This window comes from Salvia hispanica, chromosome 6 (assembly GCF_029641045.1).
Source record: "Salvia hispanica isolate PSC_SH4W2 chromosome 6, Shi_PSC_v1, whole genome shotgun sequence".
NCBI classification, from domain to species: domain Eukaryota; kingdom Viridiplantae; phylum Streptophyta; class Magnoliopsida; order Lamiales; family Lamiaceae; genus Salvia; species Salvia hispanica.
The window spans coordinates 45,974,930-45,990,923 of record NC_142697.1 but is presented as its reverse complement, the minus strand read 5'-3'; the positions used below and the strand labels follow the sequence as shown (position 1 = coordinate 45,990,923).

Here is a 15,994-nt window from a genome sequence, read left to right as displayed (position 1 = left end):
AGTATAATCAATTACTTCCAGTTGAATACTGCAGCTAATCAATTACAGCTGATGACAAATTAACTAAGATCAAATTTTGTGTCAACCCAAATTAATAAATGACAATCAAGGAAAACATGGAGATGAAAGAATACTTCACCTTAACCCTGAATTGAAATGCAGATTAACGTTGCCGAAATTTGGAGAAAAAAAAAAAAAAAGTGTTGTGATTTCAAGAGATTTTCAACGCTCTCCACTAGGAATTAAGAAATCAGTATTAAAAAATTAAAGAGCTGTATGCACAAGAAGACATAAAAATCAATTCTTTATACTCAAAGTTGTTTTCTTAGCAATTTGGCAATTTCTGATTTTTGTAATATTGTTCATGGATTTTGAGTTTGCAACAACCAACTAAGATTTCAGCTAAGCAAAACACGAAGTTTGAATTTGATTTATAGGTATACTATTTTGTTTAATTATTACACGACTAATCTTTAATTAGATTTAGAAAATTCAAATTTATTTATCTATAGTTATAATTAATTATGGTAGTGTAGATAACTCATCTAGAGATGGAATTCTATGAACAAAAATGTCATTTGCAAAAGTTACAGTATATCAGTTTTAAAACAAGCAACACAGAAATATTCAGTTACAAAAGTTCAGTTACAAAAATCTAATTTTTTTTGGTTTTGAACCAAGTAGAAATACCAAAGATGACAGCATAAATAATCTTCCAAGAACAGAGAAAAAACTCACTCGTACAAAATGCTCGCCCGTGGCAGCACGACCGTTGAATCTATAAGGGCAGGAGGCCTATCTCCGATGGTCTTAGCCCGTGCTTTAGCCGATAGTTGTAGAGATAGTAATTAAGCTTCCCATCTGCAGGGAGAAACCTGAGCTCACTGAAGAAAGTCCCGTTGAGCATAATGTCCAACGCATTGAAGACGTCCAACTCCTTCTTCTTGGCAACAACGAGAGCATCACTCATCAGTTGAACTAAGGGCGTCTTAGTGGATACGTTGTAATACGAATACGCCACCTTCAGAATGGAATGGTCCTGGTTACCAAATACAGACCACGTAAAGGTGTAAAAACTGCAGAAATCAGTGATTTCGTGACTTTCAGGACTTTCGACCACATAAGTATCCATGACATCTTCCTTGGGAAGCAGCCAGTGCTCGACTTCCTTCTCGTCAAAATCTGGAGCCAAAACAAACTGCTTCAAGTAATTCTTAAGCAAACGAGCAACTGCAGGAACATCGCGGGGTTCCATCTTTCTGAGGCCAGGGGTCGCGGTTTGCTCTGGTAACTTGTAATAGTTGATGTATCGGGCCATGGTATCCCATGCTTCAATTCTAGAGAACCCAACGTCGATAAGCTTCTTCGGATTCAACGACCTGTACCAGTACATACTGGATGCTATCGGTGTAGGAAAAACAACACCAGAGGTATAAGCTGCCTGCCATATATTCTCCAAACGCACCCTGCGACTAACCTCCTTAATCATGACTGGAGTAAGCCTTCTTGACCGGAGCTTCTTGTGTACGCACAAAAAATTGATCTCTGCAAGCAGCAATACAGCATCACGGATACGAACTTTTGCAGGGATTCCACTTATGAATGCAACCAGTTTCTTTGAAGTCTTAACCCTTAACCCGATGTGCCAGCTCCGGAAATAACCAGGAGGACAGAGTGCCCATCTAAGAAACTCTTTTGAGTAATCGAATCTAAACATGCTATCATCATTCTCAACATAGTTATTGGTCAATAAGGTATAAACCTCACTACACACCTCCTCAGAATCCAGATCGCATGTAACCAATTCATAGGCGGATGGAAGAATATACGGCTCTTGCTTGACTTCAGACAGTGGTGTAGGCTGTTGAATCGGTCCTTCAGGCAGGCTCGTATCTCCAAGATCGTTGAACTGGCCAACCGGTTGGGTCTCCCAGAACTTATGCCTCTTCGAAAGCGAGAAGGATTCTTGAACCTGACTTGCCAATGCATCAATCGACATTTCAATTTCCTTCTCCGAAGATGCATTGCTCTCGTGTGAGAGACTGTTTTCAGCTCGAGCATCATCGTCCGCCATTCTCAGAAAACTTATATATACTCCTATAACACAGGAAGATAGAAATCAAATCCTCATTAACATCATGTATGCAGCTTTACAATAAGGTTCAAATCAAATCACACACATATGAAAACTAATTCATCACCATCAAAAACCAATCACAATAAACTTCAGCCAAGAAATCAAACAGAGAAATAATTTGAAAGAAATTGACATATGGAATAATCCTCATATTCATATGGAACAACTGAATCACAGAAGCTCAATTCAATTATTCAAGCAATAAATCTCTTTTAAACCTAAAAATCACACAAATTCCCAATTTAGGCATGAAATCGAACTGGAAAGAAATTGAAGGTCAATCCATTTACTCAAGCAATAAGTTGCAGAAAACAGAGTTCAAATTGAAAGATCCCAAATTGATTAATCCCAATCATATAATGAAGGAAAGCATGAAGTTGATGAATGCGTCACCTTAATCCCGATTCGCAAGCAGCACAATTTGAGCAATGGAGCTCAACGTTGCCCAATTTTGGTGGAAAAAAAGTTGGGTAATTTCAAGAGAAATCAACCATTTCCACTGAGAAAGTCAGAAGTCAAATGAAAACTGATACTACTATCATTTAACCCGTTCACATTAGTATGATAGTGTTTAATTATTTCGAAGGTCTTTGGCGCATTTCGACGAACAAGTGAGAAGCAATGGAGCACACTTCCAATTCCACAGTGGAGGAGAAAAACCATTTAACTACAAGTCATGAATGCAAATTTTCGAGCTGCTCATTTTCTGCCTCACTGCGCCAATCAACCAGAACACAAACACCAACAGTTATGGTGAGATTATTGCTCTTGAAATTCCACTTCACTCTGTTATTCATCATTCTTTAATTTTTTTCCCCTTCTCTTCTGAACCAAGGTTTAACTTTAGCCTCAATAGAATCAATTGAAACAATTGAAGGTATGGAAGATTTGGCTGAAGTTCATTTGATAGGAAATTTTTGTTTTTTTTTCTTTGTTAGCTTAAACATAGCTTTCATTAGTCCCTTTTCAAGAAGCTCGTGTGTTTGACTTATGGTGTTTATATTTTTTGTGTAATGATAATTTTTGATTGGCTCATGAGCTTGCAATTCTATTGCTCCTTTGATTTGTCTAACTAATGGATATTTTCACATGATACTACAGCTAATCCACTCATTTAAAGTCAGTTAATTTATACAAAAACACAAAGAAAGAGACAAAAAGCAAGTCTTCAAACATTATAGTATTATCCACTTTGCAGTTTCTTAATTGTGGTTGTTCATCTTGTCTAGGATAAATTTGTATTCAGAAATACAGAAAGGAATCAGAAGAATTGGCAGCAGATAGTGCTGAGATGGAAATTCGAGAGGAGTCGATCAAGCAGTTTAAAGGGCAAACAAGACTTCCACAGTTTGCAGTGCCAAAACGCTATGAGCTAACTCTAAAACTGGATCTCTCTGCTTGCACTTTTTCTGGCCGTGTAGCTATTGATGCTTCCGTTAATGATCCCACGAAATTTCTGGTCTTGAACGCACTCGAACTCGCTGTTCATCAAGTCTCCTTCACCACCTCTCAGAAACAAGTATTGTTTATGATTTTTTGTACTTTATCTTTCCTTGATCTTGTTGGGAGACTAACTTTAATTGAGTACGATCATTGTGTTTTTCGCTTGATCATGAATTCCTGTTGTTGTTTCGTTTGTTTTCTTGCAGAAATACGTTCCATCTGATATAGTGGTGGATAGTGATGATGAGATTCTTGTTTTGGTGTTTGAAGAAGTATTGGAAGTGGGATGTGGCTTATTGGAGATTGAGTTTTCCGGGGTGCTAAATGAACACCTCAAAGGCCTATACAGATGGTAATTTTCCCCTGTGTATCGTTTGTAGGTATAAAGTGTGGGGAAAATAAAATCAGATAATTTGTGTCTATGGTCACTTGAGGAAGGCTTACAAAAGTTGAGAGGTGGTGTTTTTCAACGATGTTTTTAGTTTTCGAGGAATCCTTATTTGTTGTTGTCATGAGACCATATGGATCTTGGATCCAACGAACTGGTAAAAATGTTGCATACTGATCTTAGCAGTAAATCACTTGCAGTACTTACTCTGATAAAGGAGAGAAGAAGAATATGGCTGCTAGTCAATTCGAGGCAGTAGACGCGCGTAGATGTTTTCCGTGTTGGGATGAACCTGCTCTCAAGGTCAAATGATGAAATATTCTCCGTCTCTTGTCTTGAGCTGATAGATTGAAACACTGAAATAAATCATTGTTATAGTAAAAGTTTCTTTTTGGTGTAAAATGAATGCTTTTATATCCAGATTTTGGTTCATTTTGGTTTCTTTTTGTTTTGATCTCCGCCTCTGCAGGCCACCTTCAAGATAACGTTAGAAAACATTCCATCCGAATTGACTGCATTGTCCAACATGCCGGTTTCTGAGGAAAAAGTCCACGGGAATCTCAAGACGGTCCACTTTGAAGAGTCGATACTCATGTCTACTTACTTAGTAGCTTTTGTAGTTGGTTTGTTCGACTATGTTGAAGACATAACAGAAGATGGTATCCGAACAATCAAGCAATATTAACAATACATCGCTGTTTTTCTACGTCCTGTGTATTAACTCACATCTGTCCTTGCAGGAATCAAAGTCAGGTCCTACTGTCCGGTAGGTAAAAGTGATAAGGGAAAGTTTGCTCTAGATATTGCTATCAAGACACTCAGTTTTTTCAAAATGTAAGAGATTAGAAATCTTCGCCTTCTTTCAAATCAGGATTAACAGAACAGTCTGATTTTCCACTTGATGGGATTTCCACAGGTATTTCTCAACACCCTATCCACTTCCAAAATTGGATATGGTTGCAGTTCCCGAGTTTGCTGGTGGAGCCATGGAGAATTATGGTTTAATTACATTCCGAGAGAGCGAGCTTCTTCTGGATGCTTTGCATTCCGCAGCAGCTAACATACAGAGGGTATGTGAGAAGTATATTTTTGAAACTACTTTTTTCGCTCTCTCATGCTGTCTAGTATCTACGGCACACGCATGATTCATGTTTCTTACATGTCATATGCAGCAAACAATCGTCGTGGCTCATGAAGTTGCTCATCACTGGTTCGGTAACTTGGTGACGATGGAATGGTGGACTCATTTATGGCTCAATGAGGGCTTTGCTACATGGGTAATTTTCCGATTTCCTTTATAGAGATGAAGGGTTGTTGCTTTCCCTTTTTTCCCTAATTTGGCCATTGCTGATGCTATTAGGTAAGTTATTTGGTTACTGACAAACTATTCCCTGAATGGAACATTTGGAATCTATTTCTTCAAGAAACGGAAGACGGCTTGCAAATGGATGCATTGGAAAAATCCCATCCAATTGAGGTAACATTCTGTGAAGCCTTCCATGAGCAGTCGTTCTGTTGAGTAACACGAGATATTATACTGCAGGTCGAAATACCTCAAGCTCGAGCAGTTCTTGAGTATTTTGACGACATAAGCTATAGAAAAGGGTGCTCCGTTATTAGGATGTTGGAGAATTTTCTTGGTGACGAGATATTCCAGGTGCATTGCTTTATCGTCCATTTTTCACACGGTGATAAGATTTCATGTTTGAAACGTATGTTCGTGAAAAGGGAACCAACTCCTGACTTTGATTGGCCTTTTTGTGAGGCAGAAGTCATTGGCTTCGTACATGAAGAAGTTCGGATTCAGCAATGCCAAGACTGAAGATCTATGGAAGGTTATCTCAGAAACTTCAGGAGTCGAAGTCGACAAAATCATGAACGTGTGGACAAAGCAAAAGGGCTACCCTGTTATTACAGTAAAGCTGAAGGGTACTACTTGCGAATTCGAACAGGTTTGTTTTCTACAGAGTCGAAAAGGCTACTGTTTTGCGATGAAAACCGGAACAGTTAACCTCATGCTTCTCTGCCATTTCAGGCCCATTTTTTGTCTTCAGCATTGGATTCTGATGCTGAATGGATAGTTCCGGTGACACTATGTGTGTCTTCGTACGAAAACCAAAAGAAATTTCTTCTAGAAGCGAAAAAAGGGCAGCTGGACATTGGAGACCTTGAAAATAGTGAGGAGAATTGGTGGATCAAAACTAACGTCCACCAAGCTGGTTTCTACAGGGTGAAATACGACGAAAGTCTTGAAGCTCGACTACGCAAAGCTATAGCGAGCAATTGCTTATCAGCATCAGACGAATTCGGTTAGTGGCACTCTCTAACATCTCTATTCATGATCGTTTTTATAACTCAAGCTTTGCTAATTCAATTCAACCGACTTTCAAAGGAGTTCTGGACGACGCGTTTGCTCTATGTGAGGCGTGCTCTACACCGTTCTCGTCTTTGCTTCACTTGATGGATACATACAGGAAGGATCTGGAATACATTGTTTTGACAAGACTCATCGATGTATAGCCTCTCTTTTTTTCTCTTAAATTACTGAAGACATTGATTTTTTCGATAGGAATATCACGTTATATCTTCGTTACAGATATGCTACAGTGCTTCGAGAATCATAAGAGATGCCATCCCAGCTTTGGAGCCTAATCTAAAGAAATTCTTCATCAGTCTCCTCCTACCACATGCAGAGTTGAGATACATCAATGTTAAAGAACATATGTAGTGATTCGATTTGGCGTTTTTTCACAAGATTGATGGTTTCTTGGACAGAAAACTGGGCTGGGATGCAGTACCGAGTGAGAGCCAGTTAGATGAACTAAAAAGGGAGCAGGTTTTGACAGCATTAGCGCATCTCGATCATCCTCAGACGAAAGAGGAAGCAACAAATCGCCTCCGAGCATTCTTAGAGGATAAAAACACCCCTTTACTTCCAGTTAACACCAGAAAGGTAACATCAAATATTTCTGTCCCAATTCTCTGTTTCTCTTTTTAACCTCGAACGTGTTTACAGGCTGCTTATGTAGCAGTGATGAGAAATACGAGCGTTGCAGATAAAACCGGGTTGAAGTGGCTACTAAAGCTGTACAACGAAGTCGATGCAATTCAAGAAAAGACACGGATTTTGCGTAAGATCTTGTTAAAAACTTTATATGTGCAACTCCCAACTGTTTCACATCTGTGACCTTGTTGTCTTTTGCAGGCTGCATCGGTTCTTCTCCCGACCCTGCTATAGTTTCAGAAGTTCTCGACTTTGTGCTAACGGATGAGGTATGACAATAAGAAGCAACGCCACCAAGAACCCATTTTCCCCTTTCCTTGATCATATTAATATTCCACTTTTGCTCCTACTAAGGTTCCTCAACAAGATATAGTCTATGTTCTTCGGGTCTTAAGCTGGGAAGGCCGCGCCACAGCATGGACGTGGCTTAAGGTACTCGACTAGCTCACTGTATTTCGACACTCAATCTGTCAGAAAAGAATGATTAGTACTAACTAATCTTGTTTGCTTCCCAATCTATGCAGGAAAACTGGGATCTGATACTGAAAAGATGGGGAACGGAGATGCTTCTTGCTCATTTCATACGAGACATCATCACACCGGTAAGTGACCAACGCAGCCACGCCAAAGTGTGTGTTAGTGTGTATATATATGGAAGAACTCTTCTGATCATGCACACTTGCTGTGTCTCCAGTTGTCCAGCGATGATATGGCGAACGAAGCTGAGGTGTTTTTCGGTGGGGACGACGTGCTTCCCTCCATCGCGCTGAATCTGAAGCAAAGCCTGGAAATAGTGAGGATCAAAGCAAGATGGGTTGAACACATAAAGGAGGAAACACAGCTTCTTGAAGCATTGGTGGAGACATTGGCTACCAAATACTAGTGTTTTCTTGAATTATGATGTGTTATTGTAATATCCATCATTTAATCTTGAAAATTCGAAGATTATGTAATCTTGAATATTACTGAATTTTAAGAAACATGTTCCACTTATTTTTTTAGTTCAACAACATCTATTGTGTACAAGAAAGAGGAGAATTTCTGAAAATTGGGATGCTTGGTTAACCATAGCTGCCGAGTAGGTCGTTTGCGGTTTCTAAACCGGAACTGGCATTCCCGGTCGAATCATAATTGTATTATAGGGTTACACGGTCCGGTTCTGGTTCCAAAACTTGGGAAACCGATGAAACCAGCCAAAAATTGCTAATTTTGAACCAAATCCGAAACCAGTGATTTTCACGTTTACGGTTCCATTTCCTTAGAAACCAGATGAAACCGTAACCGGTGATTCCGAACAAGCGGCAGCACTTGATGCAAATGAGGGTCAAGGGAAACACCAAAGATTTAATTTTGTTAGCAAAAGACCAAAGATTCAATTTTTAAAATGAAAATATTGTACTAGACAAAATGAAATTGGATTTGATGCAACATTTAGGAGATTACTCAAAAAAATCCCACACTCAAAACATCCACTCTACATCAATATGTAAATATCAAATCCAAAATTGGAAAAAATAAAAAAATCAAATCTTTATTACTAAAAGAAAGCACTAAATCTTATTTGGGCCCGGGCCCGGGCCAAGAGTAGACGGGCCTACATCTCTTTTCTTCATGGAATGGATCTTCTCAAGCTTCAATTTGGCCCTAAAATTAGTGATGAAGCTCTCAGCTTTTGTGTCCACATCTGGGCTCGGGCAGAACAGCGCCGCCGCCACGCCGCCGCCCTCGGCCAACGGCGTGACGTCCGAGTCCGTTTCGTCGAGGTCCGGAGAGCCGGACCTCGAGCTGTTGCTGCTGTTCACCCTCACGTAGTCGCCTTGCACCACGAACCTCCACGCCGGAGTTTTCAAGAGCGACGGTGGCGGCGGCGGTGGCGGCGGCGGAATGCGGCGGAAAGGGGACTCGCCGCCGCTGTTTGAAGCCTCTTCTAGTCTGTCGAAGTTGTTCATCTTCACAGGCTTCGGCGGCTTGTGAGTCGGCGGCGGCGGCGGCGCGTGGGATGTGGGTGATGGGTCACGCGCCGCTGCATGCGGCGGCGATTCCGGCGGCGGAGATGGTGGGAGGGGCCCCACTGTGACGGTGATGGTTCTTTTTCTTTTGGGCTTCTTGGATGAAAACAGAGTGTGGAAGACCGACGACGGCTGCGGCGGCGGGGGAGGCGGTGGTGGCGGCGGCGACGGCGGCGGAATTTGGAAACTCAGCGGCGGAGGAGCTTCGTGGAGGAGAGAATCCACATTTTCCACGCTCTTTTGCCTCTGCTTCTTCTTCTTCTTGCCGTAGAGAGAATTCAAGAAGACTTTGGTCGAATTCGCCGCCGCGCCCCCGCGTCTTCTCTCACTCTTGCTGCTCTTCTGCTGCGGCGGCGCCGGAGGTGGCGGCGGCGGCGGAGGTGGCGGAGGCGTCGCAATTGGATTTGTGGGTTCCGCATCTTTATAAGCCTGCCTTCTACTCGACCTTTCCTTCTTCCGCGCCGCTCTTTCCCGGCTCCGTTTCTCACTTTCTTGAAATTCCGGCGGCGGCGCTTCCTCCGCCGGCGGCAGAGGCGGCTTCGGCGCCGAGACGGGATTCATCAAATTCGAATCTTTATAAAATCTCCTGCTCGATCTCCCCTCCCTCACCGCCGCAGCCTCCTCATCTCCCGGCGGCGCCACCGCCAATTCCGCCGGGAAATTTCTTTCCTCATAAAGATTCGATTTTTCTTGATGATAATCATAAAGACTCGATTTTTCTTTGTAAAATCTCCTGCTCGATCTCCCCTCCCTCACCACCGCAGCCTCCTCCTCCCCCGGCGGCGCCGCCGCCAATTCCGCCGGAAAATTTCCACCTCCCGCAGTGGGTTTATACACCAATGTATCCACAACAACAGTCTTAATCCGCGGCGGCGAAGCCAGAAAATCAACTTGCTCCAAGCTCCGGTGGCGGCGGTGGTGGTGGAGCTCCGCCGCATCCGAGCTCCGGCTCGAATCGACATTAAAATCATCGAAAAATCTCCTCTGATAATCCCCATAGCTCCAATTTGATGAGAATTCACGCAGATCAGGATAAGAACTGCTGCTTCTCCTCAAATTCAAATTCTTTTCCTCATAAAGATTCGATTTTTCTTGATGATACTCATAAAGACTCGATTTTTCTTGATGATAATCATAAAGACTCGATTTTTCCTCATGAATTGGGTTCTGGGCTTGATTTTCTTTAATTGGGGAAGGCTGAAACTCATCAAACAATGGGGATCTCTCTTCATTTCTATTTCTACTAAGAAACCCAAAAACCACAGCAACCAAAACAAGAGCAATGTTCAAAGAATCCCAGCTTTTCTTGACACTATTAGGCTTGAAAATGTTGGCACTGAGAGAAATGGTTGAGGGCACTACAAAAGCCAAGAAAAAAGCAGCTGTTACCAATAAAAGGAACACCACCAGCCCGGAGCTGAAGAACACGGCGGCGACGCCGTGGCGGAGGCGGTCGGAGCGGCGGAGATTGGTGGTGCTTTGGACCCAAAAGGGGGTGAGGTCTTCCCCACCACCATCTCCATCTTCTTCCATTTTTTGGGGTTGCTTTTGCTTTAGTGGAAAAAAAGTGGTTGTTTTGTTTGGCAACTTTTGCTTTTTGTAGGTTTTGGGGATGTTTTTGCAATGGGTTTTTGGATTAAGGGTGTGGAGATGGAAATGGAATAGTAGTGGGAATTGTTTATTTATAAATAATTTTATGGGGTTGGAATTGGAATACTTTCTTGAAATCTGTAATTTTTTATTTTTTGGAAAAAGGATATATGTGAATAAAGTGTAGTGTTTCTGGAATCCAAACTGGCATTTAACGTGTTGGGTGATTGACTGTTATTGTAAGAATGACAGCCCAACTTTATTGTATAGTTGCAAAAATCTTGTTTTGATCTTTTGATTTGTAGAAAAATACCCATTCCGTACGAAAGATGAGTATTGTACTGATATTTCTATTCATTCATCGATAAAAGTCTCATTTTTTGTTAACGCATTTTATTCAGTATAAAACTAATACTTCATTCATTTTATAAAGAATAAAAACTTTATGGTGATATTTTAATGTAAAACTAATAAGTAAGAGAAAAAAATAGTTGAAGTCAAATAGTGAATAATGAGACTCACGTAGTGTAATGTGTAGTGAAAAAAAAGAAAGTGAACTGATTTTTGAAGACATTTCAAAATGACAAAAAATGGAGTAGTATTATTTTCTAGGGAGTGGAAGAAAAATATAAAAGTGGTACCAACATTTCATTATCTTTTTTAAATTGATACCAATTTCTTAAAACATGTGTTCGAAAAATAAGATTCATAAGAGCACTCCCAATGGTCCGGCTAAAAACTCCCTTATTTCTCCCTAACTCCTGCCACATCAGCGCCACATCAGCACCAAAATTTATCCCCAGTTTTTAGCCAACTGCTACATTGGTTTCTCCCTTATTTCTCCCTTATTTCTCCCTAACTCAACATTTCATTTTTACATCATCATTTTTAATATTGTTTAATTTTCCCTACAAATGTGTTTAATAAATAGACTAATAATGAACAATTCATCGTTGTATTAATCATTGGAAAATATAATACAACGAGAAAAAAAAAACTACAAATAAAAAACGCAAATAAACAAAGATTTTTTTTAAAAAAAACTAAGACGGAGGGGCCGGAGGGGCGTCGGGATCGAGGCCCATCGTAATCTGCAGGCTTTGGATGCATTTCCAGAGGGCCGCCTTTTCTTCAGGGGTCCCGCCGCCGGTGAAGTACAGCATGTACATCTGCGTCAGATTGGCGACATTGCTCGAATAAGTGGCTTTTTCTAAGTCGATGTGGGGTTCCGACTCGACTTCCGACGTTGTGCCCTTCCCCTTCCGCCTCCCCTTCGCCTTCTTCACTCCCTCCGGGCGCTCGTGCGGACCATCCCCACTCAAGTCGATGTGGGCCGCGCTCCCCTCGCTCTCCGAAACGCTAAGTCGCGAGCGCACCGATTTCCCGTGCAGCGCGGCGTGCATTTCAGTCCGGAATTTGGGGAGATCCTTCAGCTTATCGTAGATGTTCCAATACTTGAAGCCCTTCGACGACAAGTACTGGCTACTATACATCCGGATGGCCTCATCTCGGACCATGTGCTCGTTCTGGCCACTCGTCATGTGAGTCATCAAGTTAGAATAAATACCGTTGAAGTGGCCGCAGTCCCTCATGAGGCGCTCCCAATGCCGACGGATCGCCTCGCTGCCATGGTCCTTCATTGAGGCAGTCTTGTGGCTCCTGTACTTCGCGGCAACCCGCTCCCAGAATATGATCTCAGTCTGGTAGTTGCTGCGCTCCGCGTCCTGTGACGTGTCCGCCCAGCAGGTGGCTATCAGCTCGGACTCTTGCAGAGTGTAAGTAGTCCTTACCCGCTTCGACCTCTCATCGGAACCCGTATCAGTCGCAGCCGACGACGCCGGCGCCTTCCCCCTCCCGCTCCTAGAAGGCAGCTCGGTGGGCGTTTCTTCCACCTCGAAGTCCTCCGCGCTCAGTGTCGCGGCCTGAGATTCTTGGTCGCCTGGGGTTGATCCGGGGGTGTCGAACTGGGGCCGATACACATCGTCGGCTGGAAAGGGCATTCTGCCGGCAGAGTTGAAATACGGAGAAAGTCTCCGCGCCGGAGGAGTCTGCAAAGGAGACGGACCCCCGTATGGAAGTTGGCCGGGAGGAGAACCCATCGCCAACAACGAGTGCATCCACTGCTCGTTTGCTTCATCCGTGTTGGGAATTTGTGAACTCGACTCTTTCCCCTTACCCTTACCCTTACCCGATCGGGAACTTTTCTTCCAAAAGCTCATAATTTTGATGAAGATTGAAGATTGGGAGAAGAGATTGAAAATGGAGAGAATGAAGATTGTGGGTGATGAATGGAGGAAGTGGAGGAAATATTTATAGGGGTGGGATGTAAAATAGCCGTTGGGTTCGAAAAAAAAAAAAAAAAATTTAAATTATCGCCGAGCGTCGCCCACAGTGGCCGGCGATCGCTCGGCGATAATCCGGCGAAAAAACGCCACTCGGCGAAGCATCGGTAAGAAAATCGCCGAATTATCGCCGACTTCGCCACAACGGCCGGCGATAATCCGGCGATTTTCGGCGATTTATCGCCGGATTTTCGCCAATGCCAATGGGAGTGCTCTAAAGCATCCACAATGGTAAATAGGCTAGTCATAGGCTAGCTTGTTTCTCCTCCTGCCACATCGTCCAGCACTAAAATTCCTCTTGTCACATCATCAGGACAAGCAACTGGATAAGCAATAGGCTAGCCACATCATCAACACTATTAAAAAAAACAAGTAAATTAACGAAATTAAACACAAAATACGGAATTAAATTTACGACATATATACGGGAAAAATTCGTTAATTTTATTTAAATAAAAAAAGTACATTAACTAAAAATAAAAAAAATTACATAATAAAAAATTACGAGCTTCCACACACGAGCCACCGCCCCACTCTATTTCGGGCTTGCATAATTAAAAAAATTGCATTGTCCGATCGCTCGCCGATTGCCAGCCTACAATGGCGGCGAGCGCATCGGCCAGCACCCGAGGATCGGCGGTGCTCGCCGATTGCAATGCATGTTCTAATTGTGGACGGATGGAGTACTCCGTTTCAATTTTTATAAGGATTTAGAGATGATTTTTTATATGCTTATTCAGTGGTCCACTGTAAGTCTTGTCATCTAGTAGCTAAGTGATTGAGTCGAATATTGGTGGATTTATGATTTTTTCGATGGTTCGAGCTGTAAGCGTGTAATTTTAAATGTATGATAGGGAAACTAATAATATAAGATCAGAATCAAAATAAAAGGTATCAAAAGTAAATTTTCGTTTAATCGGCAATATAGTTGAAATATTGAGACTTAATTACATTAGTTATCTCTTGCTCAACATAATTATAAGTATCTCTTACTCCAATTCCATACCATATAGTTTTTGTTTGGCTATTCGAATGTGAACAAATGTGAACATGCATTAAGATTGTAAAATCAATACGCGGAATTTTATTTTTTTAGTGCTATCAAATGGAATTTTTACAATATATACAAAGTTGAACAAATCAATGCAATAATTTATTAATCCAGCTCAAAGAATGTCACAAAAAATATATTTCTCGTTATGTTCATTAATTTAACACCTAAGGTCTAATTAATAAATTTAATAGTACATTACTAAATTATCTCTAATCTATAGTCAAAGACTCAAAATTATCTACATGATCGCTTTACCTAATACTCAATCTCCTTTGGATTTAAGTGAATTAAGTCAATTATAATTAAACCATTCATAACTCATAAGCAATCTTCAAATCAAAGTTTTTAGCACATGAAAAATAGCAATAGTCAAATTTTGGCCAGCTATTGCCCATACCGTTGTTATAAAGAACACTTCCATAGAAAGTTTGGAAACGAGTCATTTTTTTTTTCATAATTATTTTAGAGCACTCCCAATGATTTTCCTAAAAACTCTCTTATTTCTCCCTAATTTCTGCCACATCAGCGCCACATCAGCACCATAATTTATCCCCAGTTTTTAGCCAACTTTTAGCCAACTGCTCCAATGATTTCTCCCTTATTTCTCCCTAACTCAACATTTCATTTTTACATCATCACTAATTTAATTGTTTTATTTTTGTATATAATAAAGCTAGCTAATTTAATTTATAAGACAAAACAAATAATAGTAATAAAGTTCGTTGTATTAAACACGGGTAAAGGAATGAGGATGAGGAGAGAATGAAGAGAGAAAAGGGATGAGGATGGGGAGAGAATGAAGAGAAGGTGTGTATTTATAGGGGTGTAAATTAAAAAAAAAAAAAAAAAAAAAAACTATTTTTATCGCCGGATTATCGCCCACAGTGGTCGGCGATAATCCGACGAATTTTCGGGAGCCGGCGTTAATTCGGTAGAATTAACGCCGGATTATCGCCGTTTCCTCCCCATTGCCGGCGATTTTTCGGCGATAATCGGCGATAAAACGCCGGATTTAACGCCGAGTGCATTGGGAGTGCTCTTATGGGTTGAAAATTGTAGAAAATTAAATTTTGTCTAATGTGTAATTTACCTAGATGAGCATCTCTATTATAGAAACAATAATAAAAATCTTAGCTAGGTAGCTAGCTAGATATATTCCTTTATTGACTAGAGATATAGATTGTACACAATAGCTAGCAAATTCGATTTAGAAAATGTAGTATTCAGTATTCACACACATATATTGAGGCTGTCATAATTTTTTTAAAAAAAATTGTTTTTTTTTCCACTTTTTAAAAATGATTGAATATTCATACTTTAATAGTTCAATTCAGTTTAATAAAAAATAATTTTAAAATGATAGTATCAGATTAATCTATAACCCTTTAATAACTGTAATAATTTATTAAATTGATACTCCTACAAACTAAAAAAGATCCTGATACTTCATGATAAACTGAAAAATCTCAAACAAAATTGATAAATTCTAGCTGTTAGGATACAATTAATAAAACCATTTAAAGTTGATATAGGTTTCATCATAATCCAACTTTGATTAATAAAGCTATTATGAGACATTATGAGAGAGGATTGAAAGAGACAAGACGATTTCTGTAGTCTTTTGCTGCAACGGTCCATAGCTTCATCATTATCACTCAAATATTCTAAAAAATACAAACATACATATATATAGCTGCCAATAAATTATAAAATTAAATAACATTAAATTAAAACATTGCATATTATTCTATTATTAGTATTTTTTCTATATTGAGACGACGAAAACGTGCAGGAATCTCGTTATAACTCAGTCCGTTTTAACTGATTTTTATTTTATTTTTTATTTTCAATTTTTTACTTATTTAATGCAATGGATAATTTTCCCAATTGAGAAGTTCAATGTGTTGAATCATTAGGTAGAAATAGTTAATTGCATCATTTTAAATGAAAATTTTCACTTTGCTAAACTTTCTCAAATAATTCAACAAGACTTTGCTAAAGTATATGACATTTATGAAAAATCCACA

At 40.4% G+C, this 15,994-nt stretch overlaps 2 protein-coding genes and 1 pseudogene across 2 annotated transcripts; 1 reads left to right on the top strand and 2 right to left on the bottom strand.

Moving 5' to 3' along the window:
* Positions 1 to 658: 658 nt before the first annotated feature.
* Positions 659 to 2,999, bottom strand: LOC148923958 (glycylpeptide N-tetradecanoyltransferase 1 pseudogene; annotated as a pseudogene).
* Positions 3,000 to 3,269: 270 nt separating this feature from the next.
* LOC125204490 (aminopeptidase M1-like) lies at positions 3,270 to 7,973 on the top strand. Its single transcript, XM_048103154.2, has 19 exons — positions 3,270 to 3,656; positions 3,787 to 3,932; positions 4,169 to 4,271; positions 4,438 to 4,627; positions 4,709 to 4,802; positions 4,885 to 5,038; positions 5,141 to 5,245; positions 5,329 to 5,445; positions 5,512 to 5,625; positions 5,738 to 5,920; positions 6,004 to 6,277; positions 6,361 to 6,482; positions 6,565 to 6,662; positions 6,744 to 6,921; positions 6,985 to 7,099; positions 7,174 to 7,241; positions 7,327 to 7,404; positions 7,497 to 7,574; positions 7,667 to 7,973. Exons 1-19 carry the CDS (start codon positions 3,429 to 3,431, stop codon positions 7,853 to 7,855), a joined length of 2,634 nt encoding a protein of 877 aa, XP_047959111.2. The 5' UTR covers positions 3,270 to 3,428; the 3' UTR covers positions 7,856 to 7,973.
* A 438-nt stretch (positions 7,974 to 8,411) lies between these two features.
* LOC125207866 (uncharacterized) lies at positions 8,412 to 10,735 on the bottom strand. The gene has a single exon (XM_089060001.1). It carries the CDS (start codon positions 10,512 to 10,514, stop codon positions 8,523 to 8,525), a length of 1,992 nt encoding a protein of 663 aa, XP_088916127.1. The 5' UTR covers positions 10,515 to 10,735; the 3' UTR covers positions 8,412 to 8,522.
* Between the last annotated feature and the right edge of the window lie 5,259 nt (positions 10,736 to 15,994).